Source organism: Rhamphochromis longiceps, linkage group LG12 (assembly GCF_057381845.1).
Source record: "Rhamphochromis longiceps isolate RC_006_pf linkage group LG12, R_longiceps_female_GT1.1, whole genome shotgun sequence".
NCBI lineage: Eukaryota > Metazoa > Chordata > Actinopteri > Cichliformes > Cichlidae > Rhamphochromis > Rhamphochromis longiceps.
This window is the reverse complement of record NC_140568.1, coordinates 41,763,698-41,787,311: the sequence shown is the minus strand read 5'-3', so window position 1 is coordinate 41,787,311 and position 23,614 is coordinate 41,763,698. Positions and strand designations below refer to the sequence as shown.

At 38.9% G+C, this 23,614-nt stretch overlaps 1 protein-coding gene across 1 annotated transcript; it reads right to left on the bottom strand.

Annotated features, from left to right (window-relative positions):
* Window positions 1-3,374: 3,374 nt before the first annotated feature.
* cxcl13 (chemokine (C-X-C motif) ligand 13) lies at window positions 3,375-5,344 on the bottom strand. Its single transcript, XM_085427096.1, has 4 exons — window positions 5,245-5,344; window positions 4,642-4,759; window positions 4,151-4,231; window positions 3,375-3,843 (listed from the first exon to the last, which is right to left on the bottom strand). The coding sequence occupies exons 1-4, from the start codon at window positions 5,306-5,308 to the stop codon at window positions 3,795-3,797; spliced, it is 312 nt and encodes a 103-aa protein (XP_085283222.1). The 5' UTR covers window positions 5,309-5,344; the 3' UTR covers window positions 3,375-3,794.
* Window positions 5,345-23,614: the final 18,270 nt, after the last annotated feature.

Below are 23,614 nucleotides of genomic sequence, written 5' to 3'. Positions count from 1 at the left end.
TAAATGGTAAATGGTAAATGGCCTGTATTTGTATAGCGCTTTACTAGTCCCTAAGGACCCCAAAGCGCTTTACACATCCAGTCATCCACCCATTCACACACACATTCACACACGGGTGATGGCAAGCTACATTGTAGCCACAGCCGCCCTGGGGCGCACTGACTAAATATGATTATCAAATGAAAATATCAAGAAAAAAGGGAATTAAAGTGACCCAAAGCCAGAGTTTGATTTTTGGGCTGTGGTTTTGGCCTCTGCACATACTTTCATCACTCAGCTGCTCTGCCTGTTGGTGTTGTCTGACTTCAAGGTTATTTCCCTGTCTGAATTAACTAAGGTTATAAATGCAGCTCGATGTACAACAGCTGGACTCAGGGCTGGACTGGGACAAAAAATCAGCCTGGGCATTTTGACTAGAGACCGGCCCACCAGGTATTACAGGAAAAGCCATAAAGCCTTTGAATGAAAACAAACGCTGTTGTGACAGTGATGTACTGTCTTGTTGGTATATGTATGATTTCTATACGTTGTACATCAGATAAAAACTTTGGTTGTAAGCTTCAGATAATTATTTAATAACAGCCAGACATTTTAAATGAGAATAAGAAAGAAAAGTATTTCTTTGTCCCCCCCCCCCCCTTCCTTGTTAATGCCCTACCTGGCCCCCTGGCAAAACTTTGCTAGAGCCGCCCCTGCACAGTTACCAGCTGTCAGCTACTTAGAAAAGGATCCTGGGGTTATTTGTCTCTCAGAAACAGTTCATAACTTCCCTTCAACTCATTCATGTCACCTAAAAGGTAAACCTGTTTCTCCATCACCTGTTCAGCTCTGATGATTCAGTAAGGACATCTCCTGGTTTCATCTTCATGTTTCCCTCTCACCACATATCCAAACCAATATCATGACCAGCAGCTTTTACAGCTGTGGCTCCACATCACTCCTGTCCTGCAGCAGCTTCATTGGCTCCCGGTCAAATATCGTATCAATTTCAAAATACTCTTGTACACATTTAAGGCTATTCATCATCTCTCTCCTCCATATCTCTCTGATCTGGTTCAGATCACCACCTCATCTTAGATCTTCTTCTTCCCTTTCTCTCTCTCTGTCCCCTCCCCCCGTCTTGACACCGTGGGGAGCAGGGCTTTCAGTTGCTCTGCTCCTCAAATTCCCTCCATTTAAGAAATATCTCTTCCTTCTCTCTCTTTAAGCCCCAACTCAAAACTCACTTGTTCAAAGTAGCTTATACCACATAACCTCTCCACTCTGCTATTTTAACTTTGTTTTATGTCTTATGCTTTTATGATTGTGTAAACTGCTTGCTTTTATGTTGCTTTTATTATTCTGCTGTTTACAGTGTCCTTGAGTGTTCTGAAAGGCGCTTTCAAATAAAATGTATTATTATTATTATTATTAATGCTGAAGGGCGACATCAGTCATGACTGAAACTTTACTTTCACCACTATATGAGCTGCCTGGATAATATCTGCCTCTCTTGAGGAGCTTTGAAAGTGGCTTCTGTCTCTGTGCTGGGGATCAGCGTGTCTAATTTACACAAGCGTTTTTTGAATAACGACTGTGTAATAGCGCAAGCTATTTAAGAGTGGGTGGCTCTGCCTCACATGGTCGTCGCGAACACCAGCCAATCATGACTGGGATAGGTGTTTCTGAGGAATACACAGGGAGGCACATCCTATAGTGAGACATGGAAACAAATGCTAGGAATGAGAACTCTTCAGTATTAGAAGCTTTGGTTATGTGTAAAATGGTAAATGGCCTGTATTTGTATAGCGCTTTCACTAGTCCCCCTAGGGACCCCAAAGCACTTTAGCCATCCACCCATTCACTCTCACATTCACATACTGGTGGAGGCAAGCTAGAGTTATAGCCACAGCTGCCCTGGGGCAGACTGACAGAAGCGAGGCTGCCATACTGCGCCATCAGCCCTTCTGGCCGACACTAGTAGGCAGTAGGTGAAGTGTCTTGCCCAAGGACATAACGACCAAGACTGTCCGAGCCGGGGCTCGAACCGGCAACCTTCCGATTACAAGGTGAACTCCCAACTCTTGAGCCACGACCGCAGCAGAAAAGGTCTCATTTAATGCACTGTTAAAAAATTACTGTTAAAAATTACATGTTAAGCAAGTCAGGAGTTCCACACACTTTCAGAGCAGATGACCAACTTTTATTTTCTAAATCTGAATTTTAAAAAATCCCTACACTGTTGTTTTAGTAGAGTGAGGTAAGAGGACAAAAACTGGGCATGTGTCTTCAGGCCACCAGCTGGTGCTACTCTAGCTCTCAGGAGAGTTTTTAAAGAACCACATTTAAAACTGTTATCAATGAAGGTGGCATGCAGTTCTTTACCACACTGGTTTCCAGTCCAACAAGCATCCACCGCAGGCAGCGTCCTCTGATTGGAAAACTGTCAGCTGTGGTGAACAGCTCTTACCAAAGCCAAACTTAGCCTCATGTTTGGCATTTAGGCTACCCATATGGAAAAGATATATATAAATCTTATAAAGTTTGTATCTGTCTTGTGTGAAACTTGTATGAAAAGCATATAAGAGTGAAAACGGATATAAGATCCCTTGAAAAATTATATAATGAAACTTGTATGTTTTGGATACTTACTAAAACAATATATGAAAGTAATGAGGAAGGTGCCACTTTCATGAGTAAATCATATAAGTTTTTACTATTTCTTTTCCATATGGCTAAGTTTAAATACCGATTCCTCTAACACAAACATACAATTCTGTGAAAGTGTTCTCAAAAGGCGGATGTCATTTTCTCGCAATGTTAATGTTAATTAATTTACATTTATGTAAAGCCTGATTAGTAATAGCGAAATCTTCAGGGTTATTGCAGCTTATCCTTAGAAACACTTTTCATAAGTCCCCAACTGTTTATCGGTGTAAAACTGATATAAAGCCATATAACTTAGGAGCTACAATTCTACCATGATTGTGGATTTTCAACATACAGAAAGGACCACATGAAGATGAAACTCATCATGTCATGTTTGACCTCTGACCTCTCCTTCAAGGTCAATAGATTTATCTGAGGGTCAAACTGTTTATATACAAAATACAATACTATTGCCTTAAAAGTAAATACTTCCCAAAGAATAGTGCTTTGTGTTTTTATGTTTAAAGAAAACTTTAGAAAACTTTGTTGCCGAAATTATAATTTTAATGACAACAAATCAAAACCAGGATTTTAAACCTCCCACACAGTCCCGAACCCACCATCACCACCACCCACACCCGCTGCAGGCAATAAAATGTCATTTTTAAGTCTTTTTGTCAGTTCTTTATTCTTATCTTTTTTTATATAAAAAAACAAAAATCCAAATTACAACATAAATTGAAGTCATAGCACCCTAGTGCTAAAGTGACAAAAACCATCCTAACCAACAAGCTAAAATCATCCATTTTTAATCAAACAGTACAAATACATGTTTCTTAAGTAAGAAATGGTAACACTAACAGATACAAAACATATAAAAGTTCAAATCTGTGCATCAATACTGCAGTATTTCATTTTCTTCAATACATTCTTTAAAATGGTAAGACAGCGCATTAATACTATCAGGTATAAAAGGTCACATTTCGATCATGGTATTTTGTATATGTTGTAATTTTTTTTCCCTTAAACACTAAAAATAAATGAAACTGCAAAAAGGTTCAATACAAAACAAAAAGACAGTGACATAAACAATGGAAGGTGGGTCAGCCTTCCTCCGGTAATTCACAGCTTGATGACTGAAGGCATCGATATGCCACGAAACGTGATCAGAAGCTAGAAACAGTGGTTGGCTCAGCAGTTGGGAGGCCCTTTTTCCTGTAATCAAAACAAAAGGATGGAGTCAGAATAGCTGGAATAACCAATAACAATCATACAAATCAGAAAGCAGTGACAGATACAGTAAACTAGTATGTGTTTTCCTTCCTTTAGACACAATAAATATACATAGGAGTGAAAAAAATACTGTTTGTTTCCAGGTAGCTAAGATAGATAAATGTAGCATCAAAATTCATTGAAAACAGCAACTCAGTTAAAAAGATATTCTCAGCAAGTTAGGTAAACGTTATTTATGTCGGGTCTATTAAATGTGATTATATGTGTTGTAGGTGATAAAGCTCCTTACTTTTGCAGAGTGTTGAGAAGGCCTGGAAACCACTTGGCCTCTGGATCGACACAAATCCTGTTACCATTCCTCACGGTGATGCTGTGAAGAAATTAAAAATGGAGAAATTAGCACATTGCACACATTTGATTAAACCTGACACAGACTTAGAAGTAAGAAATCGAAGCACAACTTTCCTTTTTGCTTTCAGTTTACAGATCTGTGTGCCAAAATGACACCAGACATCAGACCAGTGAGAGTTATAATAGAGTTGCCAGGGGCTCTATTGAGTGTTTCAACTTCCTATTATAAACTTTCACCTAAAGCTTCAGGAAAACATTAGATTAGCACAGTACATGTGAATTATTAGCTAAAATGTACTCATAACTTTCCCGCTCTGGCTTTGTAGCTAATACCAAAGAGTATTTCAAATTGATGCTCTTTTTAAATTTACCCTGCGGCCCACTGAGAATCTGTGCAACCCAGTGCTCCAGATCAGTGCAAGTACTCACGTGATTTCAGTTCGGGGGCAGTGTCCTGAGGCAGGAGTCACCTCTATCTTCTTGACTGCTCTAGGAGGAATAGGATTCGCGACCGTCTGCCTACAGCGGCAGGTGTTAATGGTAAAACCTGTAAAAAAGGATTTAGTTATTATTTTAGTCTTTAGTAGATTAAACCAGTCTGACTTTGTTAAGGCTCAAAATTACTATGCATCTATATATGTTTGTACAAATCTTGCAACTTTCAGTTCCATTTCAAAGTTTTTCAAAGCACTAAGATGCAGCTGAAAGCCCCAGAGAAGCCAGTAAATGGATCTGTTGCTCTGTCTTTAAGGTCAGGTATTACCCTTGACACTCAAAACAAGTGTCACGGGTAATACCTACAACCTACTTAAAAAGCTTGTTTTTTTATTGTACTGTACTTTAATGCATTTAAAAAAAACCAGAATAAATAAACTATGACATCATGTGAACCAAGACAAGATAAAATACATTTAAAGACGATAAATATGAATAAAATAATGCCCTCAAAATCAAATGGCATATTTTGGCTGCCCTCCTGTGAGATACCAAAATGTACAAATATTTTTAATTAAAGCAATAATGTTTTCTTACCATGCAGAGACGCGATGCAACAGCAGAAAGTCAGAGCGACCAGCAGGAGCAGTGGCTTGTTCATCTTCGTGATGGTTGTTTTGATCTTTGAGGACCAGTGAGGATGCAAGAGTGAAAGTCTGAGAGTGAATGAAGTCGAGTGTGGGTTTATAAAGCTGAAAAAGAGGAAGTAAGGAGGGAAACTCTGTGGCGTTTTTTTTTGTAGTTTTTGCTGACTGAGCTAAATATGGCAAACACCGCATTTCATCACCACTTACAATATAAAAAAGTCATAAAATAAAATTATAAATATAATTTCATATTGTTATATAATAACATTTTATTATTGTATTTAGGGTTATATCTAAATGTAAATGTAGTGTACAATTAATATTGGATTTCTTTGATTACTAGATGTCGGCTCCAAATTTAAGGCTGGAGGTAAAACTCAGACACCTCATCAGTCTAATAGTGCATTCTTCCATATCCCAAAGGTGCTCTACTGGATTGAGATCAGGTGACTGTGGAGGCCAGCTGAGTACAGTGAACTCACTGTGATGTTCAAGAAACCCGTTTGAGATGATCTCAGCTTTGTGACATGGTGAGACAGAAGCAGCGATCAGAAGATGGGCACAGTGTGGTCATAAAGACATGGACATGGTCAGAAACAGCACTCGTGTTATTTAAACTAAAAATAAATATCCCCTACACCATTAAACCAGCTTTGAGTGTTGATACAGGCAGGATGGATCTGTGCTTTCAAGCAACATTTTCCAGTCAGGGTCCAGTCAGGGAAGGTGCACAGCAATCCAAAAGAAACAACAAACAGAATCCAGGCAGGAAGACTCACAAGAAAGGGTTTCAGACAAAAGGGGAAGATGGCACTATTTATACTCTATACATACAAATAAATGAGACATAGGTGCACACAATGGACACAATCACAGGGGAGGGAAAAGTACACACAAAGCACAAGACACAAAGGAGTACCGAAAAAAAACAGGGAGCAACTAATACAAAGATTAAACACACACCTACGTATTGCAAGTTTACACTATGGGAAGGCTTGAAAACTTGTACTAGAGAGTCAAAAACTAAAAACATGAAATGAACTTAAGTTTCTCTCATGTGACTGGATAATTAGACGTTTGTGTTATTGAACAGGTGCAAACAAAGCAATTCGTGTATATTAGCAAATATCCTTTGAAGTTATTCTGGAAAAGGAAAAGGATGGTGTCAGACAAACTGCATTTTCTCTGTTCAGGCTCAGCTCTCTTATATTCACCATAGTGCACTTTGAACCCACAACCAAGGGAATTGTGACCCATTTGGCTTTCACGGCATTAACACAAAATATTAATTGGTTCAGTGATCAGATGTTTGCTTCATAGCTGTAAAAATGACCAATCAGTTACAGCAGGTACAACCAAACATGCACTGGGTGGAGGGCCAGCAGGCCAAAAAACATATACTAAGGTGGTGCATCATGGCTTTTCTTTAGGAAGGCATGGATATAAAACTGATGACTGGACAGTTCTGTAAACTGCAACTGTTGTGGTCAAGATTCGTGGAAATTCAGGCCAGAACAGATTTAGTATTGGTACTTCACACTGGGTTTAACCTGCCTGGAATCAGGAACAGAAAATACAACACTGGTGCTTAAGAACAACTAGACTTGGCACAGCAGCACTTCTGTATTTGCCTCTGAGGGGCTGCTAACCACTTCCTCTTCTGTCAAGTTATTAAATGGGGGATCTTGTCTCTGACCCTAAAATTAGACTGTGCTTCTCGTATATGAAAATGAGATGTACATTCCAGCAACAAATAAAAATGATCTATGTGCAGTAAATGTTGGGGACCCCCCTGATCAATCAATCTTGTGGTTGGATAGAAGAGAACACTAAAAAAGTTGCGCTTTTAAAGTCTACGCAGCATGCCACATTCACCTGCCTACAATGACTGTAATAAATTCAACATTCAACACTTGTGTTGCATTTCGGGGAGTTGCAGTGGAGAATAACAGGAAGGGACTGAATAACACCAGCGCCACTCAATCATTGTATAAAAGACAGTGTTTGTGCTCTGATTATACAGTTTTGATCTGGTGTAATTAAGTCTAAAAATTCCCAACCTTGTAATTTTTCCACAACTGTAAACCCAAATTTAAATATGTTTTTCTACTTCCCCCCCCCTTCATAAAATCTCTGTGGGGTGACTTTATTTGATGTGTGGCTGTAATGACTGACAAGCGTCCCAGCACAGGTAGCTGTAGCTACTGGTGTCTGGAAGGCCTCGTTCACTTTTGGACCTCTTCCATCAAAAATGCTTTTCTTTAAAAATAAAAAAAAAGTATAATAACCCACAACACTTCTAAAACGCATTTTTAATGGATTATCTTACAAAATTAAGATTCAAAATGTTCAAAACCAGTGGGTGATGTCAGCATGTCCATCCAGTCTGTCTATCGTTTAGCATGCACCGAAACTTTTATTTTGGAAATCTCATGTCTTCTCTATACTGTTCTTGTGTTTGACTTCCTGTCCAGCTTTCATGAAAGTCTGATTCCCGGAGTTAGTCTCTAGAGTCTCCATAGACACAAACAATTGCAACATGGCGAAACTTAAAATTAGGGAAAGTTGACAAAGTGCAACACAAACTACAAACTGTTCACCTTCAAAGTAAAAATTGTGCATTACGGCTGCAACACACGTGCTTCAAACTGCGCATCTTTTATTTTGCAGGTGAATGGTCTTTATTTCCAGTTTGCATTGAACTTTTCAGTGTCACTCCCATTCAGCGACTATTTTGTGAGTGTTTGCAGACAACTTATCGTTTTCCATGCAAACTACTGTGAACCACATCAACCTGTTATTTACCGAAGCGACATTAATGACTGCCAGCAACCTCCAGAAACTCTTGGCTACACTCTCCTGTGTTGTTTTCCACCAGTCGCAGCAGATGGCTGCTCCTCCCTGAGCCTGGTTCTGTTGGAGGTTTCTTCCTTTCAAAAGAGAGTTTTTCCTCCCCACTCTCTCCAAGTGCTTTCTCACAGGGGATTGTCTGATTGTTACGGTTCTCTCTGTAATATTGTAGGTTTTTACCTTGCAGCATAAAGCAATACAGTAAAAATAGTTTTACAAACTGTAGCACAGAACAAACTGGTGAGGCATGGACATTTCCTTTGGGATTAATAAAGTATTTCTGATGGTTTTCTAAAAAATTAAATATCTAGACTCATTTGTGACGCTGCTACTCACAGGTCAATAAGGTCACAGTTGTTTTGTTTTGTTTACTCCAGCACTTCTTTCTAAAGCATTGTCATTTTATGTCACTTTTGCACTTATGGTCCACTTTGATTCAGGTTTAAGTTGGCATTAGGGTAACTAAAACTTATGCTAACTTATGCAAAAAAAAAAAAACAACAACAAAAAACGCTTAGCTGCATGATGGGTGAGCTGTACTGTAGTCATCAAGTCAACTCCTCGGAGAACCCTTTTCTCATGAGGTGACAAAACAGTCACCTTATGCAATCGTAATTTTCCTAACCAATTTCAAGCATTAAATCTTATTCAGCACATTCAGTTTCCCATTTCTTTGTTATACAGAATAAGGGAGTAGCAATGTTGATTCCTTTTCATTTTTCCGAGTAAAAAAGATTGACCTTTATGTTACTACTTTTAGAAAATTATGGCAATTCCTCTTTTGATTGAGGAATTGACTGAGTCATTAAGGATTGGCTTAATTTACACAATCAATATTAAGACATGAAGACAAATGAACACGACATCTTTTTACCGGCTCTAATTTTGTGTTTCAAACCTGCTGGTTTGTACTGACTAATTGCCGAAACCAAAAGTGCTTCTCTAATAATTATATCCTGAGTCATTCACCAATGTGCTTTTGCATAGAAACGATACTTCACACCATCTCTGTGATAAACAGGAAACTGCGGATGCCAACGCATGTGTGAAATGTAACGTTTCCTTAAAGTAGAAAAATCCTTAATTTGACACAGAAAGAATGTGAACACAGAAAGGTCTGTTGATGGTGTATAGGATTTCCTTTAAATATTCAAATGTACAGTGGAGATCAACAGAGTGGGAGAAGTGATTGTTTCAATTTTTGTTTTGATCACGTACATTGTCACACCCTGCAAAAATTATGAAATAAAAAAGAAAACTGTTGCATTTATTTCACCTATTCAGCATAAAGCCAGTTACAGTTTCATCATTTTCCCTCCTACACACAAAAATCCAATTTCCTTAAGTTGTACCCTTTAATTGAAGCAGCATTCAGATATCAGGCTGAGGTTTGCCATGTTATAAACACTGTCAGGCCTCAAAATGTTAAAATATATATATTATTAGCTAAACTACATTGTGATCGCTGCAAATATAGCATTAGACAACATTAAGTGTCTGCAAAGAGCAATGATTTTTTTCAATGCTTCTTCTATTCAATTTTATTTATATAGCGCCATATCACAACAACAGTCTCTTCAAGGTGCTTTATAATGTACGACAAAGACCCTACAATAATAGAGAAAATACCCCAACAACCAAACAACCCCTATGTTCAAGCACTTAGCAACACTGGGAAGTAAAAACTCCCTTTTTAACCCTTTCATGCATGAATTATGACAACCTCAATCAGGATTGTTTTCTTAGGTATTTTTTATTCATCTGATTTTTGAACTTTATTTTTTTAAACATGTACTTTTCAAAGAGTCTTTTACATGTTCACTTAGGTGGACAACATGGAGTGATACATCAGTGTCCAATGTAGTGGTTTATGTGCGTGTATACCATCAACACTGACACAAATACAAGAAAACAGCCTTTGAATAACTGTCCACTGTAGTGACCACTATGTGTGAAAGGGTTAAAGGAAGAAACCTGCAGAAGAACCAGGCTCAGGCAGGGCCAGCTATCTGCCGTGAAAGACTGGAAAAATGACACTGTGGAAAAGAGGCAGGAATGAGTAATGACTAATAATTAAATACAGAGTGGTGTATAAACACATGGGAAGCAGGTTATTTGGACAACCTAATAATTACACTAGTCCATCCTAGATGTAATAAATGCATTAACTCGTTTTTCTGAATCTCTCTGAGAAAGGATCTTTCTAACTTTAGAGATATTGCACAAATGGAAGAAAGCAGTCCTACATATTTGTTTAATATGTGCACTGAAGGACATATCCTGGTCATAAACGACTGTAAGGTTCCTCACAGTGTTACTGGAGGCCAAGGTCATGCCGTCCAGAGTAAAAATCTTGCAAGACAACATGTTTCTAACACTTTTAGGGCCAAGTACAATAACTTACCTGAATTTAGAAGGAGGAAAGGATGTCATGCAGGTCTTTATGTCTTTAAGACATTCTAGCAATTTAAGTAATTGGTTAACTGGCTTCATGGATAGATAAAGTTGGGTATCAGCTGCATAGCAGTGAAAATGTATTCTATGCCTTCTAATGATACTGCCTAGAGAACCACCTATAATGCAAACAGAAACAGTCTTAGCACGAAAGGCTGTGGAACTCCATAATTCACTTTTTTGTGCTGTGAAACCAGACTGAAAGTCTTCAAACAAACCATTCCTGCATGTTTATAAGTGGAGGAGTGCATGGATCTCTACAGCTGGCAAACCAAAATAGAAATCACTTTCAGAAGATCAACTTGCGGGGGAAGAAAAGAAAAGCAGGTCCCGTTCATTGATCAAACAATCTTTCCTCTCTTCAGGTTAAACAGAGTGAAGAGATTTGTGGCTTTTGTATTTGAAAAATTTTGGTCATTTAACATGGAAACTTAACAAGTTTGCACATAAAATTAAATCTTGGGAATTAACTTCATTTTCTTTATTTTCAGTTTTCAAAGGGAGGAAGAGCGTGACATTCATCTCCTCCTATTCTTCAACGTGGCCATATTCTACTCTTTTACATATTTGTATCTTTGGGATCTACTAGTGTAGCTCTGCACAATTCACATTTCAAAATGATCCTTATTTACTTTGGCTGGGCTTTGGTCCAGCCCCTCAGTTCATCCTCTGCTAGAAGCAGGCTGCCTCTGTAAATCCAACCCTTGCCTGATTAACTGCTTATTTTCTTAGGGAAATGGGAAATGGCTAGTTTAAAACGATTTATATATGTGATTCAAACAAGCTTGAAAGGCAGTATTTGGTATGACCACCTTCTTTTTTCAACACACCCTCTTAATCTTCAGGAATAGTTCTCCAGTTTTCTTGAAAGACATTCAAAGCTCTTCTTTGGATGATGCCCAATTCTTGGAAGAAATGAAAAGTGGCTCAATGCTGTACTAAAACCTAAAATAGAGATACAATGAAGAAAGCTTTAAAAAGTAATGCATCTCAAACTTTACTCATCATGATCTGATCTAATCGGGTTTCGCACCAACTTCCATGCCAGCTTGAGTGCATTTCAAGCTTTAAGTATCACATGCAGAATAGAAGCCTTTCACCTCCATGTCTCAGACTTCTGGACCTTTTTTTTCTTGGACTTTACTTCAAGTCAGATGATCCAAAAATACGAAGTTTGTTTCAATTCTTTTCTTTCTTTCTCTTCAAGGGCCGTGTGCTGCAAAAGTAGATCAAAAGTATCCAGCAGATTAAAAAAAGCTAAGTTCAGGAAAGCACACTTGACTGCAGACACTTCCTCCTCATGACCACCAGTGCAGCCCTCACCACATAAATCAACTCTGTACTCTATTATTGGCACTTTTGAGATGCCACCCTTTTCAAGCAAAGAAAATGCACTTCAGTTTCCCGACTTTCAACATCCGATAAAAGGTCAGCAACCCGCCCACACACACACACACAAAATGCTGATTAGAAAAATAAAGTGACTGCTCTGTTCAGCAAGTTTTGAACCCAGTTCACTGCCCTTTAATAAACAGATAAACTGTACTTTTTATGCCATTTAGCTGCATTAAATAAAGTCCTGGAATTATGGAAAACCTTTATGGAGGTAAATGTTTTGGAACCTGTGGTGAACTTCAAGGTCCTCCTGTATTTGCATCCAGATAAAGCTTAACAAATCCCTAAAAATCCTGCTTTACATTTGTGTTTCAAGTAAATCTTGTCCATAATACCTCAGACTGTTTGGCCTAAATTGTGACCCACATTGTTGGACTTCATTTGGGCCTGAACTAAGAGTGCTCTGGTGAGTCTGGCTCAATACTTGGCCACAGGTTTACCATATATGGGCAATCCTGTGGTTCATAGATTTCAAATGAGTTGTTAAATTTGTGGCACATCTGGCCAACTTTCCCTAGCCCTTCTCAAGCATGTGTGCACACAACATTTGCATGTGCCGTAACTCAGCTGTAAGTGCCAAAATAGCTCAGCACACAAATTTACCTGCTATTAGAAACAAAGCGAAACAGCTTTTACTTTTTATGCTGAACTTTAAGAAGCACATGAGGAGGTAGGGGTATCATTGTCAAGGTCTACCATCAAAAGACAGCTTTATACTTATAAACATAGGAAGTTTATAACAAGGCACAAACCACTGGTTACGCTCAAAAACAGGAAGGACAGATTAGACTTTGCTAGAAAACATCTAAAAGAGTCTGCACAGTCCTGGAAAACAGAAAAAGGAGAGAAACAGCTGATGATCTGAACCAGCCTCATCTGTGATAAGGTGCCAAATACGGTGAAGGCAACATTACGGGCATGTATGGCTGTCGGAGGAGCCAGGTCACGAGTGTTTACTGATGATGTGACTGCAGAGAGAAGCAGTCACATCATCCCCTTTAGGTTACCCTGAATCCCCCCTTAGTTATGTTGTAATATGTAGGCTGCTGGGGGATTCCCATGATGCACTGAGTATTTCTTCAGTCACCTTTCTCACTCAGGTCTGTGTTAATAGACCTCTCTGCATTGAATAATACCAATTATAAATCTCTGTCTCTCTTCCACAGCATGTCTTTTATCCTGTTTTCCTTCTCTCACCCCAACCAGTCGCAGCAGATGGCCCCGCCCCTCCCTGAGCCTGGTTCTGCCGGAGGTTTCTTCCTGTTAAAAGGGAGTTTTTCCTTCCCACTGTCGCCAAAGTGCTTGCTCATAGGGGGTCATATGATTGTTGTTGTTTTTTTCTCTGTATGTATCATTGTAGGGTCTACCTTACAATATAAAGCACCTTGAGGTGACTGTTGTTGCGATTTGGCTCTATATAAATAAAACTGAATTGAACTGAATTGAATTACAGGGCTGTATTCTCTGCTCAGTTTCCGCCAAATAACTGAAAAGCCGATCAGACTGAGCTTCACATGACGTGATGATCCAAAGCACCTGAGCTGAACCCGCTCAATCAGGATTTCAGGAAGTAATAAAAAAAACATAAAACAAAACTTGTCATTGTTATAGTCTTATAGACCTAACTGTATAAACCTGTACTTCCCTCAACAAACACAGCTGACACTGGAGCTGGATGTGTGTGCTGGTGAGAGAGCAATTCAATTTTATTTGTACAGCGCCAAATCACAACAACAGTTCCCTCAAGGTGCTTTATATTGTAAGGTAGACCCTACAATGATACATACAGAGAAAAAAACAACAACAATCATATGACCCCCTATGAGCAAGCACTTTGGCGACAGTGGGAAGGAAAAACTCCCTTTTAACAGGAAGAAACCTCCTTCAGAACCAGGCTCAGGGAGGGGCGGGGCCATCTGCTGCGACCGGTTGGGGTGAGAAAAGGAAGACAGGATAAAAGACATGCTGTGGAGGAGAGACAGAGATTAATATCTCTGAAATCAAGCCATCACAGTGTCCTTGATATTTGGAACCATTTTTATCACAGAAACAAAGACCTCGGTTCATATGCACATATTTGTCTATTAGCCTCATCTAGTTACTTCTGATTTGAGATGTAGCTCTTGGTGGGGGTTTGTAGTTTCTCTGATCATTGCACAGTCTGAGCTTGAGGTGAAGTTGCTGGGACATCTACTCCTGGGAAGATCAGCAGCTATCTCGAATGCTTTTGTTAAATAAATAATGGTAAAGTGTATTATGTCATTTATTCTTCATCTGAGGGTCCATTTAGGTAATTTTCAGAACCGCTAACTAAAACGTCTATATACATGTATAAACAGGTTATTTGTACACTGAAGAGTTACAAATAATATCACGGGTGAGCACAATCAAGGAATTGGGAAGACAGATGCAAAATAAAACTACTTTAGTCGTTAGTAAAGTAAAATAGGAAGCGATCCGAAAGACGCAGAGTAAACAGAGAGACAGAAAGATGGGACAGAGGGAGGAACAGAAACACAGGGAAATACAAAGGGAACCCAGAAAAGAAACCTAAGTAAATTAAACACCAAGAACTCAAAAGCAAAACTACAACAGTGAAACCAGCTAAGCATGCATTTAAAACCGATACAAGTCTGGAGAAACTGTGGGATATTCTGTTCCCATTATCTGTGAAGAGACCAGGGTACCAGAGGTGGATCTGCCAGTTCGGGTGTTTTCCAGTGACGCAGGTCCTGCTAAAGGATGCCAGACCTTCATCCTGTTTGATTTTGACATGTTGGTCATAAACATGCAGGAGGTCGTTTTGTCCAACTCCTCCTGTTCTTTCTTGCAGATATGAGTCCTGCTGCTTTCTTGATGTCCTTCTGTGGTCCTGTGTAGCTCTCCTTGTGTCTCATAGCTTCTCCTCCGCACCACTGAGAGTGTGCCGGCAGACACAGCAACCCTTCCTTGACAGCATGTCACAGGAAGGGTTGGTTCGGATGCATGACAGCGTGTATCCTGGAAGAGGAGTTGGACTATCTGTGCAACCTGAAGAGTGGATTAGCATCTCAGGCTAGAGGCAGAAACAATAACACAAGCAAAAACAATAAAAGGAATAAGGTCTGCGGCCTGCAAAACATCCCCTCTGTGGATGGTTGTCTTGCTGTCGTCTCTCCAGTGCACCTGCTGTCTGTTCGATTTGAAAAGCAACTGAAATGGATTCAGTGGTTTTTGCTTCTTTATTGGACAGACTAATATCCCTGAAGAACGCCTGACTTTGCGTATACTGTGATGATCGAGTGCTTTTTACGAGCGTATAATGAAGGTGTGAACACAAGAGCCAAATTTAGACACCACAATAACAGCAAACTCGAACTAAGAATCCAAATTCCTGAATACCACAAAACCCACAAATAACCCACCATCAGGCCGACCACGGATTTACTCATGTGTGCAGCCTCAACCTTGAAAGATTCACATTTGAAGTTTGAAGGGGGTGATGGTCACCGTGACTCATTTTTATCATTCTGAGACGATAATGGAAACTTCAGACCCCCCCCCCCCCCCCCCCCCCTCCTGCAGCCTGCCCACACTTCCATGGTTATTCCACTTCCTGCTCTTTTCATTGCTGGTTTGAACATATGTACACGTTTCTGACTATGTTCTGTTTGTTTATGTTGACATGAAAAAAAGTTCCACCTTAGAGTCTCAGACCTTACGCCTTTTCACTTTCCACTTGGAAACAAACTAAGCTCTTCGGCTTAGCTATTCATCTGGGTAGACATGCAACCATAAAAGGTCCCACATCCTATTTCACAGTAACTGTCACTTACTGCCATCTCTATCGTGCAGTTAACACGTGGGATTCTTGATTCCCCAGCTACAGGAAACTCTCTATCTGTTAATGCCATTTAGACCAGAACTGTGAGGTTTGAGCTCATAAACTGTAGCTAATGCCTACGACGCTTCGAGGTGTTAACCACACATCTTCTCTGTATCAGTAAATGAAAGAAAAAACACTGTTTCTGAGCAGAACTGAAAAGAATAAAGTCCGGGCACTCGTTTTGCTGACTGTCATATTTGATGTGTGCGCTGCAATTCAAGATTACAGAATCAAAAGGTGCTGCATGTTTATGCACTGGGGTGAGACTGGAAAAGCCCTCTGTAAATAAAGTTTTTGCAAAGTTATTGCAAAGCTATGAAGGAAAGATGGCGAAAGTGCTGACTGTGCATCGTAGTAAGCTCGTCAGTATTAGGTAAGAAACGAGGACGAGACTCGATATTTCGCAAAAGTTGAAAAGTTCTTGTGTTGCCAAACTGAAGGCGATGAGGGAATCCCACCTAAGATGTAGCCGCTGTGATGTCACCAGCCTGTCGCTCAACTCTGAATTTACAGCATTAACGTTTTGGATGCCGTAATGTTGGATTTTTGCTAACGTGATCATATTTAGATATGAGGGTGCTAAGGTGCAAGTCATGTGAAAAACTGTCTTTCTTAACCCTTGGAGGTACCTTAAAAATGCATCCACCTTTGTGCCTAAGGACAATAAATGTCCATTCCTCAAAAAGTGCTATAAAAACTTTATATATTCATATTTTTTTTCACTTTAAATTGGTCAGTCTTTTAAAACTACTTCTCCCTGAAATATTCATATAAAGTTTTAATAATATTTTCGTTGTTTTAACCCTTTAAATCCCAGTTTCATTACATGAGCGCCCTGTTTTTTTAGCCCCAAAAAACAAAAAAACTAAATATTTTCCAAAAAAAACATTTGAAGTAATATTTGATTGTTATTATAATTAGGCCTTTAGATGGACTAAAGATTGGCACCAAGAGTCATTTCGATCGCCTTTTATTTTTTTTCCAGGAGCGCATTTCATAAAATGCACACTATCGACCACGCCCAAAAAGTGCAATAAAAATATTAAATATTAATTTTTTTTTTTAACTTTAAATTGGTCAGTCTTTTAAAACTACTTCTCCCTGAAATATTCATATAAAGTTTTAATTATATTTTCGTTGTTTTAACCCTTTAAATCACAAAAAAACTAAAAAAAAAACTAAAAAACTAAATATTTTCCCAAAAAAACATTTGAAGTAATATTTGATTGTTATTATAATTAGGCCTTTAGATGGACTAAAGATTGGCACAAACAGTCATTTCGATCGCCTTTTTTTTTTTTTTTCAGGACCAGAAAATGGTCTCCAGGCGGCAAATGCTCCTCCTCTAGGCCGAAATAAGTGCATGTTGCCGGGGTAAGTCGCGACGATCACCGGGGCACGATCACCGGGGACTGCTTTTTCCAGCCCACACGTCCGATACCACGTGACAACAAATACGTCATTTCCTGTTGACTAAAAAAAAAAATGCACCCTCTCATGGTCCTAGGGACCAAAAACTGGTCCGCACGATCAGCGGGCGAATCCGCTGCTGCACGCCGGAAAAGAGGCGTCATTTCCGGCAGGTCTGTCCAAGCAGCCCGCTGTTTTCCAGCAGAGGTCAAATGTGAAGCAAGGGCGCCACCCGGTGGACAAATAAAAAAATTACAACTCTAAGGCCTGTAGTCCAAAACAAAACCTAAGCTGGAGACCTGACTTTCCCTTTGACCGTATTTTTTCTGGCGTGAAAAATAGCGTTTATAAAGGGTTTCAATGGGACAATTTTTGTCCAAAGGGATAAAGGTGGATGCATTGCTGTAGCTTAGCCATTTTAGGCTAATTTAATGAATTTACACCACAATTAAACAAAAAAAGTAAAAAAAAAATTCTTTGACAAATTTGGCTTTAATCCACTCAACACAGTGAAAATGGTTTAAAACTAAAAATTCAAAAGACAATAAATGTCCTTAACACAACAGTGGACGTCCCAGCAAATTCGCCGCAAAGTCAGACTCTGCAATGTTCAGAGAAACTGCAACAAACAACCCCAAACTCTGCAGGCCTCAGCGAGCATGCTGAATATCAGGGGTCCCCAATCTCAGTCCACGAGGGCCGGTGTCCCTGCAGGTTTTAGATGTGTCCTTGATCCATCACAGCTGATTTAAATGGATAAATTACCTTCTCAACATGTCTTGAAGTTCTCCAGAGGCCTGGTAATGAGCTAATCATGTGATTCAGGTGTGTTGACCCAGGGTGAGATCTAAAACCTGAAGGGACACCGGCCCTCGTGGACTGAGATTGGGGACCCCTGCTGAATGTTAACGTTCATGACCGTCCAATTAGGGGTGGGGAACTCCAGGCTTCAAGGGCCGGTGTCCTGCAGGTTTTAGATCTCACCCTGGGTCAACACACCTGAATCACATGATTGGCTCATTACCAGGCCTGTGGAGAACTTCAAGACATGCTGAGGAGGTCATTTAGCCATTTGAATCAGCTGTGATGGATCAAGAAAACATCTAAAACCTGCAGGACATCGTCCTTTGAGGCCTGGATTTCCACACCGGTGGATTAGAAGAAAGCTTGTTTAGAAGAGCTAAACATAACAGTGCGGCTCAGGTTTGCAAAGCTGCATCTGAGCACAGTTCAGGCTGTGGCAGCTGTCTTGAATATTTTTCCACTTGTGAATAATTTTCTTCACTGTAGAACGATCGACTTCTAATGGTTTGGGAAAGGACTTCAGTAACCTTCCCAGACGGAAACAGCTGCTGCTCCTCAGCATTGTGATAACACACATCTGAGCGCTCCAAACATGCAAACCACAAAAACATCTGCTTCTACAGAGGCGTTCACACATGTTTATAATCAGTTAATCAAGTTCATTTGATTAGCAGCACCGGGCTGATTCTTATCTTGTTGATTCCTCCAGAAACATTAATGATGTGCTCAGTATTTTGCACGACTGCTTCTTTTCCAAATATTTATTTATAAGTGACTTATGTATGTATGTATGTATATATATGTATATATTGTACTATTCTTAGTTAGTGTATTGTCTGTCTTGTCTTAATGTTGGTTTAAAATGGAGCACTGTAACAAAAAAAAAATAATTTCCCCCAGGGATCAATAAAGTATTCTGATTCTGATTCTGATGCACAAAACCTTAGAATGTAAAGAGGCTGTACTTTCTTTTTACCACGACTCTATTTGTTGGTCTTCATTAATGGTGATTTATTGTGTAAAGACATTATAAGATAAAAAAAAAACAAAAAAAAAAACAGAAACACACCAATCAGCTGAGCCCTTCCTCTGCTGCATACACGAGCGCTCTGTGATGCTGGGGAGATATTATGAAGTAACTCCCCTTCCACATAATAATATTTTCCATATCCCCACCACTGTGGGATGATAGGGGAATTTGTTGACCTTACATTTATCAGGAGGCACGTGTTTAATAAGGCCGTGATGTCTACGTGTCACGAACTGTTGTGTTTGTGTAGTAATACCAAATCTAACAACTATAAATCTCACACGGACACACCGCCCCTGAGTTAAAGACTAAACTAGTGCTGAAACTAATCAGCTAAACTGAAACTGAACAACAATTAAAAAAAAAAAAAAAAACTTTCCCAAAATGAAAACTTCCCCCCCCCCCAAAGAATAACTCAAAGAATTAGGGTAAAATAACGCTTACATACTGCTCAAAGTTTATGGTTTGGGTCAACTTTCTAGACTGCAAGTGTCTAGAGAATCATTTATAGTGTATACATAGCCTGAAATTAATAAATGAACAATTGATCCTGATTAATGTTTCAGAGCGCAGGAATAGTTCATGTTCACATGAGAGCATGTCCTGTTTTTCATCATAAATATGAATATTAATTCACAGAGCACAAAACATGCTTATTGTCGGCCAGTCTGTGGCAGGAAACTTTATGTGGGTTTATGTGTGGGTTCCCACTCTCACTGAAATGGCAGATCAAGCACATTTATGATCTTATGACTTCCCCCAACTCCCTTTCGTTATCTATTAACTCAGAATAAAGTGATTTTAATTTGTCAGAGGTTCAATTTTTTTATTATGGGGACTTAAGCTTGCAGTTGTAAATGTAATGTATTTGCTTTTATATTGCGCTTTCCTAGTTTTACTGCCCACTTAGACTCCCTCCCAGTTTCAAGTTACCTGTTAACTTAACATGCTTGTTTCTGGGTTGTGGGAGGAAACTGGAGGAAACCCACTTCAGGTACTCTGAAGTGGTTCAAACATCCACACAGAAACTCTCCTGCCAGGATTGGAACCAGAATCCTTGAGCTGATCGTATGAACCACTGTAGCACTCTGCTGCCCTATTTCTAACTCAGCAACCATCTCTCAAGGTGCCCTTTGACCCCTGTATGTTCTGTTCCTTATGTGCTCATGTCCAAGTGTCATCATTCCCGAAAGTTCTCTAAAACCACCATCATGCCTCAATTTACAGAAAATTGTGCCAGCTATATAACAGTATTAAACTTTTTTTCTTTGTTTTTTTTTTTTAATTGTGCATTTTGGGCCACTTTATAAAAATTAATTAAATTTCAGGCTGAAAAATGATATTTAAATTATTTTTGCTGCTGTCACATTTGACCAAAAGAGCATGTAAGGGTCAAATTTAGGGATTGAATTTAAACCTATAAGTCAAACTTTTACTATACGCTTGTTAAAAAGAAACGACTGAAGCCTGATCTTAAGAGTAGAGAGGATGATAATACAATACAGTCAGATCTTTAAAATATGATAACTCTGGCAAATGCATTTGAAGTCTAATGCAGAAGCAAGTGGCGATTATTTCCCTCCGTTTATTTACCAGCTGAGCGAAGAGCTGATACGGTTGTGTAGAGCGCTCTCTGCTGGTGGAGTTGGAGGATTGCACTTAAATAATTTGGCCCAATATTGAAGGAGTATTTTCATTCCATAATTTGGATTATATATAGTAGGATGATCCTGGAAATGTATCCACATGCTGTTATTGATATTACATCTAATTTATTGTCTACGTTTTCAAGCAAATCGACCAATGAAAGCTCTGAAGTTCTGAAAATGTTGGACCAGAAGATAAAAACATCAAATGTTGTGATCTGTTGAGCTTTGAGGAGACCACGGATCGGACCAGAGGTGTAGAGTTGCTCGTGTTTTGCTAAAAAGTGACTGCCAGTTTTTCCTCTTATGACTCTGCATGAGCAGGTGTTCTAGTAGCTGCATTTTCAATACAGAAGAGACTTTGCAGCAGATTATAGAGTCAGTATAAAAACATTTAAACCATTCTAGTAACGATGCTATGAACTGCTGTAACTTTACAGCTGTGGTTCATGTAGTTTCAGTGAGGTAGACCTTAACAAATGTCTAAGATTTGGTGAAAAATACTAATAACAGAAAACGGACGGCTCTTTCTGTTAAGCATCCTTGTGACTCTGTTTTATTATATTATATATATCATATTATATCATATTAAGATAATGAAAAACACAACGACAAACTCGGGTTAGCTTTTTATTGTTTAGAAGTCATCTTTTAAAAGAAATATACAAAAAAAAATAAAGAATCATTGTAACTATTGTGTGTTTGGAAATAAATTTCCAACTCAATCTCTACAAATTTAGGTTACACTAGTTTCGTTATAATAGAAGAATTTGCTAAAAGAAAAAAACAAAAGCACAGGGAGGCGAGTTGTGTGCATAGCTTATGACAAACCTCCAAACAGAACCAAAACCATATAAATAAAGGCTTTAAACTAAATCAAGAGGCTCTGGTGACCCTAAACTCTGACTAAAGTGGTTCATCCCCAAATGTGAGAATAACTAACTGTGTGATTAATAAACTATAATAAAATCTATAATGAGCATAATGTGAAGCAGAACAGGAAAAAAGATAACAAGTTCACTGATAAAGAGTCTTAAAATCTTACCTTTTAAAATAGTAAACATGGAGAGCAATTTGTTGTTTTTCTCGGTTTCATTTTACTATAAATTCTTAAACCTCTGCAGCTACGGCGTCTCTAAACAGCTTCTCAGAGCCCATCAGGATGCCTTTACAAACTCCAAACCTAAACACTAAAAATGATTTCTTATCAGTAATTTAATCTAAAACTGTTGAGTCTCTAATCTTTAAAATACAATAAGGGGCGAACAAATTATTTAAAGACAACAAACAAACAAACAAACAAAAAAGGCCGGTTTAACTGTCCTGCTCTTCTTCACACAAAAAAATGTTTTTTCACATTCCTGTTAATCAGATAAACAAAAATCTATTTTACTTTTGAGTAACTGAAAGCTCTCTTAAAGAAACTGGTTAAAATGTATATAAAAGAGCACAACACTGAAAAGATAAGATCCTTTATCACTGTCTGAATTTCTCCAGGCTGGTTATCTATGAGAAATCTATGTATTTCCATTATATTTTTACACATTTAATAAAGAAAAATATATTTTATTCTTCAGCAAAATGACCTGTTTTAACTCAGCCATGAGTTTAGTAAACATACAAGGCACAACTTTTATGCAATTCACAGCATTATCAGCTTTTTTGATTGTTTTACAAAAGAAAAATAAGATTTTAAGACTCTTTCTTTAGGATAGAAATCTATTTTCCATCCTGAGGTGGAAAACTTTGTAGAGCAGCTGAAACCTTTCTTTAAAAGAAGCTTAAACCAGCCCGCTGGTTGGCAACACAGAAACTCTGCTGATCTGCTGTTAAACAAAGCACCCTGCACCCTCCACCACGGGGCGACAGAGGCTTTCGCAGCAAAAGGCCATCGCTAGTTTACTGCATGGAGCTAGTGTTTTTCTGAGGAGAGAATTAACTAACTGATCGTCGATGTGAGTGAGCAAAAGTGCAGCTTGAAACTTAAGCATGCTGAAGTGAGTAACCCCTCAAACAAACAAACAAACAAACAAACAAACAAACAAACAAACAAACAAACAGTTCTCTCTTCACCAGCACTCGGACTTAACAGTTTTCATCGTGCTTTAGGGTCATTTAAGAGAAACTTTACAGGCACAGAGTGGTTGTAGTGATTTCCCTGATCAACAGGACACGACTTCAAACTAAAACAAGAAGTTTCTGCTCAGTGTTGTTTTTTTTTAAACATCTGGATCACATTCAGTGTTGATTTGGTGCCTTCAATGGGAGATCAGATGCTTCAGAATTGGGCACTTTTTAATCATTTATGCGCAGAGAGTTATCCTGCTTGGCTGCTGAGCCTCAGATGAGGACTTCTGGAGATGGAAACCTTTCCATAATTCTTTTTTAACAAAGGCGCCCTTCCCTGCCCTTCTTACTGCGATCTGAGAGGTATTTAAAGGCAGCAGTACGTATTTTCATGCATGTAGTACATGAAAGTTTTCAGTACGTACTGCATCCAGTTAGTGTTCAATCGATTACTGCCATCTTAAACGTGCATTTTAAAGGAATTTTGGCAGCTCTGAAGCTAAAAACACATTGGATTAGTGTATATTTATTACAAAGCTTAATAATCAGCTCAATGCTTGAAATATTTTTTAATCTATAAAACCTGCTGTTACTGTGTCACAGCAGCAGCTCAGGAGAAACGTTTTTGTGCATTTTTGCCGCCTTTTAAACGTCACAGAAACAGCTTAACGGAGCGCAGCACGAGCGCTGCCACAAACTTCACATAAAGTGCACACTGATGAGGTTTTCCTCTCACGGCGTCAGACCAGCTGAAGCTCCAGGAGAAAAAAAAAAAAAAAAGTCAAGCTGATGCACGTGC

Excerpts from the sequence above, each read along its gene's own strand:
- cxcl13 (XM_085427096.1), bottom strand. The coding sequence starts at position 5,308 with ATGAACAAGCCACTGCTCCTGCTGGTCGCTCTGACTTTCTGCTGTTGC. Across the intron at positions 4,760-5,244 it reads TTGCATCGCGTCTCTGCATG|GTTTTACCATTAACACCTGC; the intron begins GTAAGAAAACAT and ends CCTTTTTTACAG. Across the intron at positions 4,232-4,641 it reads TGCCCCCGAACTGAAATCAC|CATCACCGTGAGGAATGGTA; the intron begins GTGAGTACTTGC and ends ATTTCTTCACAG.